The 20,970-nt window shown below is 36.2% G+C and overlaps 1 protein-coding gene across 2 annotated transcripts; it reads left to right on the forward strand.

Moving 5' to 3' along the window:
• The first annotated feature begins 5,946 nt into the window (after nt 1-5,946).
• Nucleotides 5,947-19,978, forward strand: kat5b (K(lysine) acetyltransferase 5b). 2 transcript variants are annotated; one of them, XM_039662408.2, is made up of 15 exons: nt 5,947-6,013; nt 6,120-6,186; nt 6,747-6,815; nt 6,962-7,098; nt 7,255-7,323; nt 10,974-11,147; nt 11,842-11,913; nt 12,173-12,235; nt 12,544-12,792; nt 13,984-14,073; nt 15,435-15,575; nt 15,681-15,774; nt 15,919-16,078; nt 18,435-18,516; nt 18,624-19,978. In XM_039662408.2, exons 1-15 carry the CDS (start codon nt 5,999-6,001, stop codon nt 18,756-18,758), a joined length of 1,617 nt encoding a protein of 538 aa, XP_039518342.1. In that variant the 5' UTR covers nt 5,947-5,998; the 3' UTR covers nt 18,759-19,978. The 2 variants fall into 2 exon arrangements, with proteins under 2 accessions (XP_039518342.1, XP_039518343.1); XM_039662409.2 differs by lacking the exon at nt 7,255-7,323.
• Nucleotides 19,979-20,970: the final 992 nt, after the last annotated feature.

A 20,970-nucleotide genomic window follows, 5' to 3' on the forward strand; every position in this document is an offset into this window, starting at 1 on the left:
GTCAGGTATTTACTTTAAGTTTAGTTTCTAATGCATCTGTTTCTTATTGTTGTCTTTTCGTTATATTTAATTGAGAGAGAGAGAGAGGGAGAGTGTGTGTGTGTGTGTGTGTGTGTATATCTCTCTCATGCCCCATTTACAAGAAGGGAAGACGCAGATATTACCCTGCGGTTTGGCCTCTCATTCACACGAAAACCCTGCTTTATCACAGAAAATGATTATTTCTAAAAACTCCAGCCAAAGTGGAGATTTCTGATAACTCCTGGGAGAAACTGTGAGAAACAGGGTTTTAGGTTCTCAAACATCACATAATGCGCCAGAAATTCACGGAATCATCAACTTTACGTGAGTTGTGCCTCGGCAATGCACAGCGTGGATGAACACAATGTTTGAGGAGAGTGTGCTGTTGTCAGTCACCATGCGCCGGTGTGGATACTGTCATTCATATAATTGACCAACATAGTAATTTTCTCAGGAAAATGTCATCTGACAAAGTAAGGGAGAAGACCACTTTTGTTCTGGTTCTGACCAACTAAGGGAAAAAAAAATCATTGCGGTAAATTGCGCTGATTAAATCTATCAATCGCTTATCATATCACCTAAAACCGTGAAAATTATACTTTTTTCTCAAATTGTTAATGTTCAAGATCAGCATTGCGTGACTACCGTACATGTAATGTCCTTCCGATATTATCCTTGTTTTCGCATGGGTCGGTTGCAGTCTCTTTTTATCTGTAGCCACTCCGAAGTCTGAACGAAGTCTTTAGCTTTTTACAGCGGGAGAATCTGTTGTCACTGATTTACGTTTGAAACTTTCTGGATCTGCCATCAAATTGATAAGTTTAATTATATCAAGTGCTGTGAGAAAAGGATATAAATCTCCACCTCCAACATCCTCACACGCAATATAGCAGACTAGCCGAGACTCTTCTTTATGTGTACAGATGTGACGTAATGACTCAATATAGCCGACTAGCCGAGACTCTTCTTTATGTGTACAGATGTGACGTAATGACTCAATATAGTCTTCTAGCCGAGACTCTTCTTTATGTGCACAGATGTGACGTAACATTTGACTCAATATAGTCTTCCAGCCGAGACTCTTCTTTATGTGTACAGATGTGACGTAATGACTCAATATAGCCGACTAGCCGAGACTCTTCTTTATGTGTACAGATGTGACGTAATGACTCAATATAGCCGACTAGCCGAGACTCTTCTTTATGTGTACAGATGTGACGTAATGACTCAATATAGCCGACTAGCCGAGACTCTTCTTTATGTGTACAGATGTGATGTAATGACTCAATATAGTCGACTAGCCGAGACTCTTCTTTATGAGTACATATGTGACGTGATGACTCAATATAGCCGACTGGCCGAGACTCTTCTTTATGTGCACAGATGTGACGTAATGACTCAATATAGTCTTCTAGCCGAGACTCTTCTTTATGTGCACAGATGTGACGTGATGACTCAATAGTCTTCTAGCCGAGACTCTTCTTTATGTGCACAGATGTGACGCGATGACTCAATATAGCCGACTAGCCGAGACTCTTCTTTATGTGCACAGATGTGACGTAATGACTCAATATAGTCTTCTAGCCGAGACTCTTCTTTATGTGCACAGATGTGACGTGATGACTCAATATAGCCGACTAGCCGAGACTCTTCTTTATGTGCACAGATGTGACGTAATGACTCAATATAGTCTTCTAGCCGAGACTCTTCTTTATGTGCACAGATGTGACGTGATGACTCAATAGTCTTCTAGCCGAGACTCTTCTTTATGTGCACAGATGTGACGTGATGACTCAATATAGCCGACTAGCCGAGACTCTTCTTTATGTGCACAGATGTGACGTGATGACTCAATATAGTCTTCTAGCCGAGACTCTTCTTTATGTGCACAGATGTGACGTAATGACTCAATATAGCTGACTAACCGAGACTCTTCTTTATGAGCACAGATGTGACGTGATGACTCAATATAGTCGACTAGCTGAGACTCTTCTTTATGAGTACAAATGTGACTTAATGACTCAATATAGCCGACCAGCCGAGACTCTTCTTTATGTGTGCAGATGTGACGTAATGACTCAATATAGCCGACTAAACGAGACTCTTCTTTATGTGTACAGATGTGACGTAATGACTCAATATAGTCTTCTAGCCGAGACTCTTCTTTATGAGTACAAATGTGACTTAATGACTCAATATAGCCGACCAGCCGAGACTCTTCTTTATGTGTGCAGATGTGACGTAATGACTCAATATAGCCGACTAAACGAGACTCTTCTTTATGAGTACAAATGTGACTTAATGACTCAATATAGCCGACCAGCCGAGACTCTTCTTTATGTGTGCAGATGTGACGTAATGACTCAATATAGCCGACTAAACGAGACTCTTCTTTATGTGTACAGATGTGACGTAATGACTCAATATAGTCTTCTAGCCGAGACTCTTCTTTATGAGTACAAATGTGACTTAATGACTCAATATAGCCGACCAGCCGAGACTCTTCTTTATGTGTACAGATGTGACGTAATGACTCAATATAGTCGACTAGCCGAGACTCTTCTTTATTTGTACAGATGTGACGTAATGACTCAATATAGTCTTCTAGCCGAGACTCTTCTTTATGTGTACAGATGTGACGTAATGACTCAAAATAGCCGACCAGCCGAGACTCTTCTTTATGTGTGCAGATGTGACGTAATGACTCAATATAGTCTACTAGCCGAGACTCTTCTTTATGTGTACAGATGTGACGTAATGACTCAATATAGCCGACTAGCCGAGACTCTTCTTTATGTGTACAGATGTGACGTAATGACTCAAAATAGCCGACCAGCCGAGACTCTTCTTTATGTGTGCAGATGTGACGTAATGACTCAATATAGCCGACTAACCGAGACTCTTCTTTATGTTCACAGATGTGACATAATGACTCAATATAGTCGACTAGCCGAGACTCTTCTTTATGTGTGCAGATGTGACGTAATGACTCAATATAGCCGACTAACCGAGACTCTTCTTTATGTGTACAGATGTGACTTAATGACTCAATATAGCCGACCAGCCGAGACTCTTCTTTATGTGTGCAGATGTGACTTAATGACTCAATATAGCCGACCAGCCGAGACTCTTCTTTATGTGTACAGATGTGACTTAATGACTCAATATAGCCGACCAGCCGAGACTCTTCTTTATGTGTGCAGATGTGACGTAATGACTCAATATAGCCGACTAACCGAGACTCTTCTTTATTTTCACAGATGTGACGTAATGACTCAATATAGCCGACTAACCGAGACTCTTCTTTATGTTCACAGATGTGACATAATGACTCAATATAGCCGACTAGCCGAGACTCTTCTTTATGTGTACAGATGTGACGTAATGATGATAATGAAATTTTATTTTGGATAATTTTTAACCCAAAAATGCTACAGACTGCAGCTTTAAATATCAATGAAACACCAAGGTGTACAGCGTTGCCAGGCTTGGATACAATGATCAGCTTTGCAGCTCAAGTGTTAAAAAGGATATATTGTGGTGACATCATTTGGTGCAGGAAACCACAATGCTAGTTTCACAAGCATTGCATATAAGACGATGAAAAAGGGCATCCTGTGTACTAAAATGAATTTTAAATCAAGTATGCTTAAAGGATGGAGACTTGAATTGGAATTATATAGATATTATTCTAAAATGGAGATTATATTATGCTAACATTATATTGTGTATAAATAACACATAAAAATATAAAAGATGTATCAATTTTCTGTTTAATATATTTTACAGTATACACCACTTTACTGAAATTAAATTGTTACGTCTTTCATCAGAATTATGGGCAAAGAATTGCCTGTTTCTGCATTAGGAATTTAGCATTTAAACATGATTGAATGAATTAAATAAAATTTAATCACAACCACATATTTCATGGTAGGCCTGTTCTCAAACGTTTAGAGAGAACTGGAGAGGTAATGGACTCCACACACACCTAAATCCCAGTAGTGATGGGAAAAACCAAGGCTGTGACTGAAATTGCAGTCTTGAGTAGGTTTTTATTGCGAGTGTTCAGAAAGTATGTTCTATATAGTACGAATGTCTTTAGTATGAATGTAATCTGAATGTACTACAGTTGCCACGTTGTCATTACGTGTTACCCATCAGTGTCAGTTTTGTCGTTACACTGCCATTCGCAAATCCTCTCCCGTGGCCTCATGGGGTAAAGTGTCCATCGTATGTACACTTCAGAATCTGAAGAATAAGTAGGTCATCTGTGTACTTTTTGCCTACTCTTTTATGAGAACTGTGAATTCAGACATGGGGATGACGTTGAGCTGGAGAGGGGTGTAAACTGATTCAGCAGATTCCCAACTCTCCAGCTTGTATCATAACCAGGACTCCATCTATTCAACAGCTTCATTGGCTTCCTATTAAATTCCGAATTTAATTTAAAATTCTCCTCCTCACTCAGTAACACCTCAATGCAGTACATGAGATCCACGGGGAGGAGTCGGATCAAGATCCAAGGGGTGGAGCTGGGTAGGATTAGGGTTGGGTTTAGGGATCAGGGGGTGGAGTTGGGTAGGTTTAGGTGTATGTAAGGTGGTAGGAGTTTCACACTTGCGCTAAACATTTGGTCAGCATTGCCTGTGATCAGACCATGCTGGCAGGAAGTTGGTAATTGACCAAACCATACTTGTATACTTGAAGCTCTGTCATATGGGCTATATGCACGCATTAGTTCCACATTTGACTCAAGGATGCTCATCAGTTTCCGGTTGGGGAGATTAAAGTGGAGGAAAACCGAGGACAACAGGATTTTGGCAGAGTCTTCAAAATTTACTGTCCTTCCGTCTTTGAAACGAAACTTTCATATACGTTTAGATGTCATTTTATAGTTATGTTTATTTAATATAATTTTAAAAAGAAGCATAAACACAACGAGGGGTGTCTGTTTTGTCTGTTTTGACTAACTTTTATTTAGTATAACCATGGAGTATACAATTCAATATGAATTCTCTGTATTGTATTGGAGTCTACGATCGGCGGAAGTTATCGAGCATCCTTAGACCTTCACCGGAAATACCGCCGTGCATAGAGCCCATTGTGACTAAATTTGGTAGCAAACCTGTTCAATAATCACAATCATCACTTGAAGTTTCTGCACAGTACCACCAACTGGTCAGGAGATATAACAATTTTTTTTTTTTGCTACACAACCTGTTTTTAAATCGTGCATTAAACTTGTTCAGGTTGCACAATTATTGACATGCCTTGTCAAATTATCTCAAATAAAATGCTTATTATTTTTCAACATGCTTTGGCTGTCATTTACTGAGGAATATTATTAAAACGATCATCACACTTTAGATTATGGTACAATTCGCACTATTAACTAAACGACTTTAGCTTTATTAAACTAAAAGTTCACTGGTTTTTAATAGTAAAGTAGTTGTTAGTTTAGGTATGGGGAAGAAGGGCATTATGTGATTTATAATATACAGCCAATATCCTAATAATATGTATTAATAAAATAATAATACTAATACACAATAATAAACAGCTATCCTTATAATATTAAAACTAATTTAGTCCTATTAACCCCAACCGTACATCCATTACGTACGTGATACTTGCTACTTTTCTCCGCGCTAGCTAAAATGGACCAATCAGAGGTCTTGTTTGTGATCACTTTATTGAAAGTCCTTTTGTAAAAATTGTAGATCCATTTATTTTTTTTACTTTATTGTCATTTTAAAATCATTTTAGAAAATACGTTTAAAATATGATTAATTTCAGCAGACAGATGTTTAGACAATAAAAATGTCCTCAGATATGAATCATACACACTGTAAAATATTTGCAGCCAGAGCAGCTCAGCTCAGTAAGAAATGCGCCCCCTGGAGTTTCAATCCTGCGTTCTCCTTTTACCCACAACTCTGTGCGCCGGAGGTGTGGTGTTCCATGATTAAAGAACATGGCGGACTCCTCAGTAAGCATCTCCCAGTCTGTGTGGTTTGATGTATTTAGTGATGTTTTAAAATATTTCTATGTTCCAATTGACCGCTGTCGTTTATAATGGCGTTATATCCCAATAGGTGGAAATCGTAGAAGGGTGCCGCCTTCCCGTGCTGCGAAAAAATCAAGAAAATGAAGACGAGTGGCGTAAGTAAGAATGTAAACAAAAGACTCGCAGTCCAGCATATTAAACTGTTCTGTCGGTTTATTTAATTAGGGACTGTTCTTCTTACTGAACGTTAACCATTTGTTATAAAACGCAATGTGGAGATGGTATCAGTGATGCTGTTTACTGTAACTATGTGATATGCAACTGAATGGTGTGTGATTTACTTATTCACATAGATTCACATTGTTGTGCTCTATAGTATGTTTTGTTAGAGAGGGTAAACGTGTTTTATTATTATTATTATTTTGTGGTCTGCTTGTTATATGAACACATGACATTGTTTAATTCCTTATTAATAAGTTAAAATCTTAATCCAGCAAAAAACACCCTTTGGTTGTAGCTGGTTTTTCATGAGTTTAAGCTGGTCTGGATGTGTTTGTAGCTCGACTATCACCTGGTGGGGACAGGTAGTTGACATCTAGCCGAAAAGAACATTTCAAACGGGATTCATCTGAAATACAATTTTCCTGGTTTGATATGAGTGGGTCTTAAGATTTCAGCTGTGTGAATGCTTCTTTATCCTTTTATTCCTTCAAAGCGTTGGCTGAAATTCTCAGTGTCAAAGACATTCCTGGGAGAAAGCTCTACTATGTCCACTATATTGACTGTGAGTATCAAACATTTACCTGACAATTAGATAAATCAGTTTTACCTGCCTTACAGTTATATTTTCATATTATGATTCTATTTGATGCAAGATTTGTTCAGCCTTTTTGCTAACTGCAAAGAAAATATAAATTTTTTGGGGGCAAGTCAACAAGCGACTGGATGAATGGGTGACTCCAGACCGGTTGGACTTGAAGAAGCTCCAGTTTCCCAAAAAGGAGGCAAAGACCCCTACGAAGAACGGCCTGCCGGGGTCTCGCCCCAGTTCTCCAGAGAGAGAAGTGGTAAGAACGTCATTTCAAATCTGCCTGTGACGTTAGGATTTCTGAGATGAAATGTGACACGCCCCCACCTCAGTGATTGACCTTCATTTTGAAACATTGTGTCACAAGCGGTTGTTTACGTGCCATGTAATCCTCTTCCTTTCTGTTCAAATTCAGAGGAAGAGTCTAGATCTCAACGTTCAGTCTGCTTCAGCTCCATCAAGAGGCAAAACCCTCCCCACACCGGTACAGACAAACCCGCCCATTTACACTAATAAAACTCAATCTGTCAAGCAAGAGCTTTTAATCAATGGGCTGAATTTAGTTTGAAAAAGCTCATTTCACATTTTCCAACAAGTGAGAGGGATGCAATTTTGCCTCGACTCAATTTACATTGCCGATTATTATGCAGCTTGAACATTTTATGTAATGATAATGTTACCACTATTACAAGTTTTTCTTTCACAAACATTTCTGTCATTAGTTACCCTCATGTTCTTCCGAACTTTCTTCTGTGGAACACAATAGAAGGTTTTGTGTGTGTGTGTGTGTGTCCAACCATACATTGAAAGTCAGTGATGTTCATTGTTTTGGATATTAATGACTTTTTTTTCTATAAGGATAAAACTCTTCAAATTGTTTTTTTTTTTTTTTTTTTTTTTTTCAAAATATCTTCCACAGATGAAAGTATTATAGGTTTCAAACAACATGAGAGTAAATGATGACAGAATTTTCATTTTTGGGTGATCTGTCATTTTAATAAGATAATATTTTAAACAGTTTCCACCCCATACAGTTCTATATGTAAGATGTAGTACCGGTATCTTTTGTAGAGTTGTTGTTGTTTTTCCCCTCCTAAAGAAATCTATTCAGTGTTGTTTTCCAAAATGAATATACACTAAGGGTGACGACAAGGTCTCCAAGGCTGCATTTGTTTAAACAAAAAATACAGTAAAAAATGTAATATTGTGAATACAATTTAAAATGACTTTTCTAATTTAATGTAATTTCAAATGTAATTCATTCCAGTGATGAAAAGCTGATTTTTCAGCATCATTAATCGCATGATCCTTCAGAAATCATTCTAATATGCTGATTTGGTGCTCAATGATTAATAATATATGTCTTTATATATTATGTATTTGTATATTTGACATTTATTATAAAAGTATTTATATATTTAAAAATGATTTACCGTAAGTTTTGATCCATTTTATGTGTCCTTCCTTACTGAATAAGTGTTTTCTTTTCTTTTTTCTTTGTTTAAAAATATGAAGCAGCAAAAAAATAAATATATATGTATCTTACGAAATATAATGTGAGACTAAAGACTGGAGTAATGATGCTGGAAAAATGTGCTTTGCCATCACATGAGTAACATTTTATAATAAATTTCAAAAGAAAATTGTTGTTTTAAATTGTCATGATATTTAACTATGTTACTGTTTATACAACATTGGATCAAATTCTTGCAGTTTTGGCGAGAATTTTTTTTGCGAAAACTTGTATATGAAAGCATTTTCCATATTTATCATATATTCTCATCACTCATTACCAGCATACTCATTACTTCTTGTAATTAATTAGGACATAAGGTAAGTGACTGGAATTTACTTGCATCAGCTGTTAGTTGTGATTTATTGTTATTCATACTTGGTTTTAAAGGTTTATTCAAGTCCATAAACTTAAGTATAAATTAGGGCTGTGAAACGATTAATTGCGATAAATCGCATCCAAAATAAAAGTTTGTGTTTACATAATATATGTGTGTGTAGTGTGTATAATTATTTTGTATATATAAATACACACACACATGCATGCCATGTATATATTGAAGAAATATTTGCACGTATATACTTCATATACATTTATACAAAATTTATATTATACATAAATAAAAATATTTGATATTAATAACACATTTTTCTTAAAAATATTATACATGCATTATGTGTGTATTTATATATACAAAATAATTAAACACACTACACACATATATTATTTAAACACAAACTTTTATTTTGGATGCGATTAATCGTGATTAATCGTTTCATAGCCCTAGTATAAATAACAGTTGGTGAAAAAAATCCCATAGATTTACACTAAAGGAGAGACCCAAGCCATATCCAGAGACCAGAATATAATATCAGGTTCGGTGCTCCTATTGGTTTTTGGTTAGACTGTTGTTGTAGGAGAGGACACACTACAGGACTGTGCATCAAATATTGTAACACTGACAGAATCTTGTCGGAAGTAAAATGTGATCAATTTGATTCAGTGACACATTTGATTCATAAATTAGTCTGAGACGGCCAAATCGTGGTCAAAATCGTACCGTGTGAACCCAGCTTAATGCTGCGTTCAAGTCCTAGGAAGTTCATCTTTACGAATTGGGAAGTTGTTTATGATGTCAAGTCACTTTTGGTGGTGTACCTTCTCTTATTTAACTACGCTGAAATAAAGGGTTTGAAGTAGGGCTGTGCAAAAGTTAATTGCGATTAATCGCATCCAAAATAAAAGTCTACATTTTATGTTTACATAATATATTTGTGTGTGCTGTATATATTTATTTTGTTTATATAAAAACACACACATGCATGTATATATTTAAGAAAATGTGTTATTCACATATAAAATATTTATATTTATATAATATAGTTTATGTATTTATATATATGTATAAACAGAATTTAAGTTCAATTAATTCTTAAATATATACATGTATGCATAGGTATTTATATATACAAAATAATTATATACAGCACACACAAATATATTATGTAAACACAGACTTTTATTTTGGATGCGATTAATCGCAATTAATTTTTGCACAGCCCTAATTTAAAGCTCTACTTCTAGAAAAGTTCTTGAGGAACAAATAGTGTGCATCAAGTGTGTTTTATGTTACAATGCTATTATATTTTGTGCAGGCATTTAGCTTATTTTGTTGTAAATCAAACAGCCTGGCAATGTTTCTCACTGACACGCCTCCAACTCATAAAGATCGGGGCTTAAAGAAAACCCAGAGCTTCCCGCTGCTATTTACGACTTTGTGGTGGCGTTTATGTGCGTTCAACTTGTAAATACGTCTCGAATGCACCAAAATTCTGCCTTCACGTGCTGTTGGAAATTTCCTACTTCCCACTTCTGAAGTCGTGATTGCGAGCTTGTCGCGTTCAAGTGCTATGTTGTTGGAAATAAATCATGGAGGACACACTAGGTATAGTCTTGGGGTTATTATTTCCTATTTCTTGGGGAAATCTTATTTAAGCCGAAATTAATTGAAGATATTTAATTAAATAAAATCTAGAGTCCCTTTCTTTGACAAACATGTATACATTGACTGTGCTATCTAGAGAGTTAGCCTGCTGACAATTCTGGATTTTCTGTCAAGTTCATGCTATTTTTGCTGTGTATTAAACAATACGCTTCAACAATATACGGCAACGACAAGGTGATGTAGCTGTTGTGGAAAAAACAAATAAAGAATACCAGTCAGCAATCGTTCTCACTATGTTTAAAATTTATGGCCAACTTGGAAACTCAAAATTGTCCGATTTTTTTTTTTTTTTTTTTTTTTTTCCAGTTTACCATTGTAAATATGGCTTGATGGCATTTATGTTCAAATTCTGAATAGGAAACTTGTATTTATGATAATTCCGATGGCACATGAAGGCAGCATACATGTGTCAGATAAGAGGGACGTACACATGGGCAGAGTGGTGTGTTTCCAGGAACAGTTGACAACTGTTGAAAACCACTGATCTAGAGCGACTTAGCGCATCTTAACGTATAGAAATACTTCGTTTTTTAATTATTATGGTGTTATTTAAGAATTTTGTGTTTTACTGTCCTTGCAGAGAAAAAGTGATTTGTCTTTCTGATTGCTCTTTCAGAAGAGAAAAGCAGAATCCGTGTCTTTGGCAACACAAGTTACAGCAGCGATTCCAGTGCCTTCACTTCCTAGTTCTGCAGAGGCAAGTCAGGCCTCGGTCTATCCAGCCATGAGGGACTCGTCCTTCAGCATTAAATCCAGAGAAGAACATGAGCCGCTCACCTCTCTCTCCACGGTAAAAAAAAAGACCTTTCAATCATAAATCATGTTAGCTTAATCTGTTACAGGAGTTAAAGGAGTAGTTCACTTTAAAAAAAAAACTTTTGCTGATAATTTAGTCACCCCCATGTCATCCAAGATATCCATGTCATCCTTTCTTCAGTCGAAAAGAAATTAAGGTTTTTGATGAAAACATTCCAGCATTATTCTCCATATAATGGACTTCAATGGGAACCAAACGGTTCAAGGTCCAAAAGACAGTTTCAGTGCAAACTGCACACTGTTCAAAGGGCTTTAAACAATTTCAGACGATAAATAAGGGTCTCATCAAGCGAAACGATCATTTGAGCTCATAAAACAAACTTAGTTCGTTTTTTTTAATGAGTGATCATTTCGCTTGATAAGAACCTTATTTATCGTCTGAAATCATTTAAAGCCCTTTGAACAGTTTGCACTGAAACTGCCTTTTGGACCTTGAACCGTTTGGTTCCCAGTGAAGTCTATTATATGGAGAAAAATCCTGAAATGTTTTCTTTAAAAACCTTAATTTCTTTTCGACTGAAGAAAGAAGGACATCTTGGATGACATGGGGGTTTTAAACGTTTTTTTTTAAAAGTGAACTACTCCTTTAAATATCTGCTATAATTATCAGAATACAAAGAAAATTTTGAGAGCTTATTTATTTTGATTTTGCTTTTTTATTCTTGAAGAATGGAACAACACGTCGTCTTATTCCTTCTCAGCCTGGGAGAAAAAGGAAAAGTTGTGGAGGAACGGATGAGGTAGTGTAATGGCAACTCGATTTACAGATGTTTTTTTTAGCACTACATGAGGCACGGTTATTTATAATCCCTATCAAATCTTAAAATGGCTGAATCCCAGGTTTTGATTATCACTCATTTTATTGTTATTTATCTTATATCTTGTTGGTTAGCATCACATCCTTTTTGGATGTGTGTATCTTCAAAAGAATGTATACATAAAGTACATATAAAGTGATCTAAAAAACATGTTTTTTCTCCACTTGTGTTTTTCTGTTAGATAGTAAAGGTGTTCCAGAATAACAACCCTCGCTGCTCCACCGTCTATTTGCCACCAGGAGAGGTCCGGCTCCTTTACTTCCCATTGCCTTGATTGTGTGTCTGTTAAGGCTTTTTAGAGAAAAGTATGAAACTCAAAACTATAGAAATTTAGCTAAAAAGCCATTGGATCTCATAAATGCAGGTGTCGTGTGGAAGATAATACTGTTTATTTTCCTTTTTCAGTGAATTGAGTAATAATAAATGAGTAATTCCTGCTATTTACAGTGATAGCAAGATGATAAAGTTCATGGATTTGTTTTTAATACACAGGACATCTGCTTTTGTCAGTGACTGCTGTTAGATCTCTCTAACTCTGCTCTCTGCTCTCAGGATTCGCAGGACAGTTCTGATGGTATCCCCTCTGCCCCTCGCATGACTGGCAGTTTGGTGTCAGACCGCTCACATGATGACATCGTCACGCGAATGAAGAACATAGACTGTATTGAGCTGGGCCGGCACAGGCTAAAGCCGTGGTACTTTTCTCCATACCCGCAGGAGCTCACCACCCTCCCCATCCTCTACCTTTGTGAATTTTGTCTGAAGTACCTCAAGAGCCTCAAGTGTCTTCAGAGGCATCTGGTAAGAGCTCAAGGACTAGTTAGACTGCTTTAGATAAACATGACTCTTACATAGTCTGTTTCAATCTCAGTAAAACTGCACCAAAAAAAAAAAAAAAACATGCACTACTGTTCAAAAGTTTTTGAAAAAATACTTTTATTCAGCAAGAACATAATTTATCAATTTATAAATTTTATAATTTATCATAATTTATAATTTATAAATTAAACAAAAGTGATAATTTATGTTACAAAAGATATTTGTTTCATATAAATGCTGCTATTTTAAACTATGTTCATCAAATAATCTGAGAAAATATATCCCAGTTTTCACAAAAACATGCAGTAAAACTGTTTTTAACATTGATAATAATACATGTTTCTTGAGTACCAAATCAGCAAATTAGAATGATTTCTGAAGGATCACATGACACTGAAGACTGGAGTAATGATGCTGAAAATCCAGCTTCACATCACAGGAATAAATGATATTTTGAAAATATATTCAAAAAGAAAACTGTTATTTTAAATTTGTATAATATTTCTCAATATAATTTTTTAAACTATATTTTTGATAAAATAAATGCAGTCTTGGTGAGAAGAGACTTTAAAATGTTAAAAAAAAAAATCTTTTGAACTGGAGTGTACCTTTTGTAAAAAAAAAACAAAAAAACCTTCCATCATATTTTTGTTTTGATGGTTTAATGGGATATTGCACATTTGGATGGGGAAAAACACAAGGCATATAGTCCACCTAATTTGGTCCTAAATTAATGTTGATATAACAGTCACAACAGATGTTTTATAGACTGTTCTATATTTGAATTGCTTATGTCCTTTATTTGTGCAGGTCAAACTATTCTTACAGGTCAATTTGTCAAGCTGTACTCGCATCTGGTGATGTTCTTACATTATTTAGCTGATTACATTTCAGGTATAACGATTGAATTCAGTCTAATGAGATGTTTCATTCACAGTTAATAAAAACCCGATATTTCATATATATATATATATATATATATATAAATCATTTTACCATAATCAGTTTTTTTTTTTTTTTTTTTTTAAATTGACCTGATTTGCCACTTAAACTTTATTTTTTTGGGTTGAAAGGCACCTGAGCACAGACACACTTAAAACAACAAGCTTTAGTGTGCTCTTGGGTTAAGCAACATGCCCAGAGATAACCGTCACCTGTCTATAACTATTACAGACGAAATGCAACCTTCGACACCCTCCAGGAAATGAGATCTATCGCAAAGGAACTATATCATTTTTTGAAATAGATGGCAGGAAAAACAAGGTGGGTAACCTCAAGTTTGTTATAATTTGCTTTGCAGAAGTGTGTGTGAGTGCTTGTGTGCGAGAGAGAAAGTACACTACACTACCTGCTACTGTAGCGAAGCGGGCATGTCATTTTTTTATTATTAGACATTAAAAAGAATGCATAATAATTCAAATCATGTATTATTAATTTTTTTAAAATATGTAGATAAAATAATCACACTATTCTGTGTTTTTGCTGGTAATAAAATTAAGCCATAAAACACTAATTTTATCATAAACTTTTTGTCAAATAATGTGCTGCACAATGAGCTTTACTGTTAAAATTAAAACATGGATTAGTTAAATTCAGTTTTGTTTAAAAAATTCATAATTTATTCGTAATATCGTATTAGCGTATTAGTGTATAGTTAATGTATTATTGCATCTGGACATTTCCTATTTCTACTGTACAACAGTAATATATTTCTGTCAAGTTAAACCGAACTTTTATTTTGACGGGTTGCCGTGAATCTCTTTGGAGTTTCTGTGTGTTTGTCATGATCGTCATGATGATAGTTTCACAAATGAAGTTGTTAAATGATCACGAAGTGACTTTCAGAGTGGATCTGGAGCCTGGAGAGGAAGTTCAATCATTTCTGTCTTCATATAGGCAAAAAAACAGCGCAAGCGCCACACGTGTGTCTTCAGTGTATGTGTGTGTGTGTGTGGTAAATAAATCTGTGCGTCGGCTGCACCAGAGCCGTTGAAAAACATATTAATATTTAACGGCTCTAGGCTGGGCTACAAAATCTGCTTCAAAATCCCAGCGCTGTCGTCATCGTGTAAACCCCGCCCCAACGTTTCTGATTGGTGCCACGATTTGGATGGATTGGAAATGGGCTTGAATGAGCTCTTTGCCAGACTAACTTTCAGAGCAAACCTAAATTTGCCGGAAGTTTTCTGGGTTTTCCCAGGCTACATGTCAACCGTTCTACGACAGAAATGTTAAACAACCAATAGTAACATCAAGTGATATAAATTACTCGACTTTTTTTCTCAAATATGGCCGTTTTGAATTGAAAACATATTTGCCTAACTGAGTATGACGAGACAAGAAACGCTTTAAGTTTCCGGCATGTAAGGCATACAAATAAAGGTACCTGTCCTTATTTTAATGCAAAAGTTATTTGCAAAATGGTTCAAAATGATTAAATTCCCAATTAGAATTCCTTCACTGTTCTATTTCTTCATGCTTTCTAAAACATGTTTGATCCTATTAAAGCAAGATATGGTTACGGCCCTAAATTACTGGAGCTAGTGTGTTTAAACTAACATGTTGGTTTGTGATGGAAATGTATTTCTTGATGGCCTGTTATTGTTTTTTCTTCTATTGCACAGACATATTCCCAAAATTTGTGTTTATTGGCCAAATGCTTCTTGGACCACAAGACCCTGTACTATGACACGGATCCTTTCCTCTTCTATGTTATGACCGAGTATGACTCTAAGGGTTTCCACATAGTCGGCTACTTCTCCAAGGTATAATATAGCTTACTGATATTTTTATAATTTTGGCTAGTCCCCTTTTTTGTATCATAGGCTTGCTTGGATTAGTGTTTTCATTGGCTGTGTTTTCCATTAAAGGAAAAGGAATCAACAGAAGACTATAATGTAGCCTGCATTTTGACTTTACCACCTTACCAGAGAAGAGGCTATGGCAAACTACTAATCGAGTTTAGTGAGTAATCATACAGTTATGTCTTTTTACTTGGCAACATAGAATGTGATCATAAGGATTTGAAAGTTATAGCTTGCTATCTCAGAATAATGTGTAGGTTGTATAAGCAAGCAAACAAACATCGTTTTTGTTCACATCTGTCAGGTTATGAGCTCTCAAAAGTGGAAGGAAAGACAGGTACTCCAGAGAAGCCTCTTTCTGATCTGGGTCTGCTCTCCTATCGCTCTTACTGGTCTCAAACTATTCTGGAGATCCTCATGAACCTCAAATCAGAGAATGGAGAACGGCCACAGATCACCATTAAGTAAGTATCCTCTTCTTGAACTTCACAAAAATCTGAACCATAGAGTGTACAGTAGGGGCCTAAAAGTATTTAGTCAGCCACTGATTGTGCAAGTTGAATGATAAGAGAGGTTTGTAATTTTCACCATAGGTACACTTCAACTATGAGAGACAAAATGAGGAAAAAAATCCAGGAAATCACTTTGTAGGGTTTTTAAAGAATTTATTTGTAAATTATGGTGGAAAATAAGTATTTGGTCAATAACAAAAGTTCAACTCAATACTTTAACATAACCTTTGTTGGCAATGACAGAGGTCAAACGTTTCCTGTAAGTCTTCACCAGGTTTGCACACACTGTAGCTGCTATTTTGGCCCATTGCAGTGATGCAGTGATGTTTCGGGGCTGTCGCTGGGCAACACAGACTCCACAAATTTGCTATGGGGTTGAGGTCTGGAGACTGGCTAGGCCACTCCAGGACCTTGAAATGCTTTTTACGGAGCCACTCCTTCGTTGCCCGGACGGTGTGTTTGGGATCATTGTCATGCTGGAAGATCCAGCCACGTTTCATCTTCAAGGCTCTCACTGATTGGAAGGAGGTTTTGGCTTAAAATCTCACGATACATGGCCCTGTTCATTCTTCCCTCAACACGGATCAGTTGTCCTGTCTCCTTTGCAGAAAAACAGCCCCAAAGCATCATGTTTCCTCCCCCATGCTTCACAGTAGGTATGGTGTTCTTGTAATGCAACTCTGCATTCGACTTCCTTCAAACACGACGAGTTGAGTTTTTACCAAAAAGTTCTATTTTGACCACATGATATTCTCCCAAACCTCTTCTGGATCATCCATATGCTCTCTGGCAAACTTCAGACGGACCTGGACATGTACTGGCTTAAGCAGGGGGACACGCCTGGGACTGCAGGATTAGAGTCCCTCTCGGTGTAGTGTGTTACTTATGGTAGCCTTTGTTACTTTGGTCCCAGCTCTCTTCTGGTCATTCATCAGGTCCCTCCATGTAGTTCTGGGATTTTTGCTCATCGTTCTCATGATCCTTTTGACCCCACGGGATGAGATCTTACGTGGAGCCCCAGATCGAGGGAGATTATCAGTGGTCTTGTATGTCCTCCATTTTCTTACAATTGCTTCCACAGTTGATTTTTTTTTTTTTTTTTCACACAAGCTGCTTGCCTATTGTAGATTCACTCTTCCCTATGGAAGCTTGTTTCCGCCATAGAATGAAAAATATAAAAGGTAATTGCGACTTTTTATCTCACAATTCTGACTTTTTTTCTCACAATTGTGAGTTTACTTCTCGCAATTCTGACATTATTTCTCAGAATTGCGAGATATAAAGTCAGAATTGCGTGATATGAAGTCAGAATTGCGAGATATGAAGTCAGAATTGCGAGTTATAAAGTCAGAATTGCAAGATATAAAGTCAAAATTGTGAGTTATAAAGTCAGAATTGCGAAATATAAAGTCGCAATTGCGTGTTATAAAGTCAGAAATGCATGATATAAAGTCAGAATTGTGAGATTTAAACTATTCTGATGGGAAAAAAAGTTAGTCTTTTTTCCCCCTTAGAATTGGCCTAATAAGTCGCAATTGCGAGTTTATATCTCACAATTCTGAGGAAAGATGTCAGAATTTCGACATATAAACTCGCAATTATGTGTTATAAAGTCAGAATTGCGAGATGTAAACTCGCAATTGTGAGAAAAAAAGTCACACTTCTGTCTTTTTTTCTCAGAATTGCGACTTTATATCACGCAATTCTGACTTTATAACACACAATTCTGACTTTACAACTCGCAATTGCGACTTTATATTACACAATTCTGAGAAATAAAGTCAGAATTGTGAGATATAAACTCGCAATTGTGAGTAAAAAGTCACAATTATTTATTACATTTTTTTATTCAGTGGTGGAAACAAGCTTCCATACTTCCCAGACTGGTGCAGGTCTACAATTTTCTTCCTGGTGTCCTTTGACAGCTCTTTGGTTGAGTTTGGAGTGTGACTGTTTGAGGGTGTGGACGGGTGTCTTTTAGGTGCCAATAATACAGGTGTGGAGGACAGAAGAGCTTCTTAAAGAAGTTACAGATCTGTGAGAGCCAGAAATCTTGCTGGTTTGTGGGTGACCAAATACTTATTTTACACCATAATTTACAAATAAATTCTTTAAAAATCCTTCAATGTAATTTTTTCTCATTTTGATGTATGATGGTGTACCTTTTCCTTTGATTTGGGGTCAGATACGACCCAGAAATTTCTTTCAGAGATTTATCACATCCATTATGATGGCTCAGTTTAAATTACATTACTAGTAGGGTTACATTATTAGTAGTTGTTTTTAACGTTGTTTGTGATTCTCGCAGTGAAATCAGTGAGATTACCAGTGTCAAGAAAGAGGATGTGATCTCAACTCTTCAATACCTTAACCTCATCAATTATTATAAGGTACGCGATGGCTTGGGATGTGTTTCAGATTTCCCATCAACCCTTGGTGGTTTTCAAATTTTTGCTTAAGTTTTGTAGTTTATTGAGCTTGATTGATCTTCTTGCAGGGTCAGTATATCCTCACCCTATCAGAGGACATAGTGGAAGGTCATGAGCGGGCCATGCAGAAGCGTCACCTCCGTATCGACTCTAAATGTTTGCATTTCACTCCTAAAGACTGGAGTAAAAGGGGCAAGTGGTAAAGACTGGAGGAGGACTGCTAGCACCCACCAATTCCGTTCAAGAGACTGTAGCTGGTCCACAAACAGACTTGACAAAACCAGTTAAAGATTCCACTGTCCACATCTGCATGACTGACGTTTACACATTTTTATACTTTCATGTTAGTCTGTTATTTGTCGTGTATGTGAGAATGGAAAATTGTATTCGTTAGAACCTCTTAGATGCCTATATACACACAGTTATCAGTGCTCTGTAAAGTGATATGACCTTGTTTATTTTCATTGACTTCCATGATACGAGCGACAGGAACCATTGCTGACGGGATGTAGGTTTTCCCAGCTATGTGACACAGTTAAAAGAAACTGTAAATAAGCAGCGATTTTTCAAGAGCAACTACAAATGGCAGTGAAGACACGTGATCCATCTTGCGTGTCAAGACTGAGAAGTTCATCGTATATCAGTTGGTGTATGTAGTTGATTTAATGTTAAATCAAGTATACTCGACATATACAAAATTGCCAGCTTTTTTTGTATAAGAAATGGCTTCCCTCTTTTTTTCCCTTTTTTAATAAGAGTTTTTAATCAGAGTACATCCTTCCAGCCTGAATGCTCTTTTGGATCCAGATAGCCCTCGACTTGCACAGTTTCTATTTGTATTATGTTTTATGCACTGATTCCATTTTAAATAATCTTTTTCTCCAGAAAGTCTTCTTGGAGAAAGAAAACCAATTCGATTTGGAAATCTGTTAATGGCTTAAATGTGATTAGGCATCTAATAATGTTTTTTTTTTATGCTAAAGAAAAACATTTTGGAGAAGATCGGGTTATTTAAATGGAATCTGTACATACATAAGATATAAAAATGAGAAGCTATTTGCTGGCTTAGCCATTGTGGTTATGGATATGTGGCCAAAACAGAGATGTTTCCTATAAACAACTGGCAATTTGGTTGTGTCGAGTAGCTTTAAACTACTACATTTGCTTACTCTCAACATCTGTCTTGCCGACACATGAAATTCACTGCTTGTTTGCATAAAGTTCAATTCTGGACAGGCCTACATCCCGACGCCAATGGCCACTGTGTCGCTGGAGGTCGGCAGCTCTTCATTGAAAACGAATCCAGTCACACTTTATTGCGTGTCATTGGTGGAGTGAACTGGGCTGGAATGGTGCTTTACAATGTCATTGTGTCTTTATATAATATACTACACTTAAAATAAATGTCTTTTCTACATGGGTATGGAATGTGTCTAGATCAAATGCGCATGGATGTATTAATTTTGGATACCTGCACATTTATTACTTTTTTTGATTTTTGTTACTGAATGTAAACCAGCAAACTGCACAAAATTGTGTATTGTTAGAAATAGTAGCTGAAAGTATTTAGCTAAAGTAATTTTCTGACATTTTAAAATGTGTCTTACCCTTGGGTTTGTTAGCCTACTAGCTAGCTTGAACCTGCTGACATTATAAATCTGTATAAAATAAAAACATAATATAATTTACCTACAAAAGAGATCCACACCCCTTGCACAATCTGAAAATGTTAAATAAAATATTTTACATAAAATATGTTTACATATAATTCACATGACAAAAAATTCAAATTGACCCCATTCAAAAGTTTCGGTACCCTTGATTCTTAATACCGCATGTCCTTACCCGGGTGATCCACGTGGTTGTTCTTGAGTCCCTTGTTTGTCCTGAGCAGTTAAACTGCCGAATGTTCTTCAGAAAAAACCTCCAGGTCCCAAAAAGTGTTCAGTTTTCCACTATCTTTTGCATATTTGAACCCTTTCCAGCAGTGAGTATGATTTTGAGATCCATCTTTTCACACTGAGGACAATTGAAGGACTCAAACACAACTATTAAAAACTGATTCTAAAAACATTCACAAGAAATATTTGGACATCCCCATCCTGTTTAATACTATTGGTTGTAATCTGCTGCCACAATTTTATTGATTAGATTAAGCATATTCATTTTTACAGTGTAAAAACCTTCCCATCAAAACAACAGTCAAAACAGTTTTAATACATTATAAAACTTAGCAATGTATGGTTATATTAACAGTATGATGTTGTATAACACACAAACACATTATATCTTCTTAAATTAGAGTGGATTATCATTCTCTGAGCATTTTTATATTCTTTGAGCTATTCCTTTAACTTACATAAGTCTCACTGCCTGCGTAGTAACAGTAAATCCTACTGTGAATGTTGCACAGAA

Source organism: Pimephales promelas, chromosome 4 (genome assembly GCF_988280905.1).
Source record: "Pimephales promelas chromosome 4, fPimPro1.hap1.1, whole genome shotgun sequence".
In the NCBI taxonomy this organism is placed as follows: Eukaryota; Metazoa; Chordata; class Actinopteri; order Cypriniformes; family Leuciscidae; genus Pimephales; species Pimephales promelas.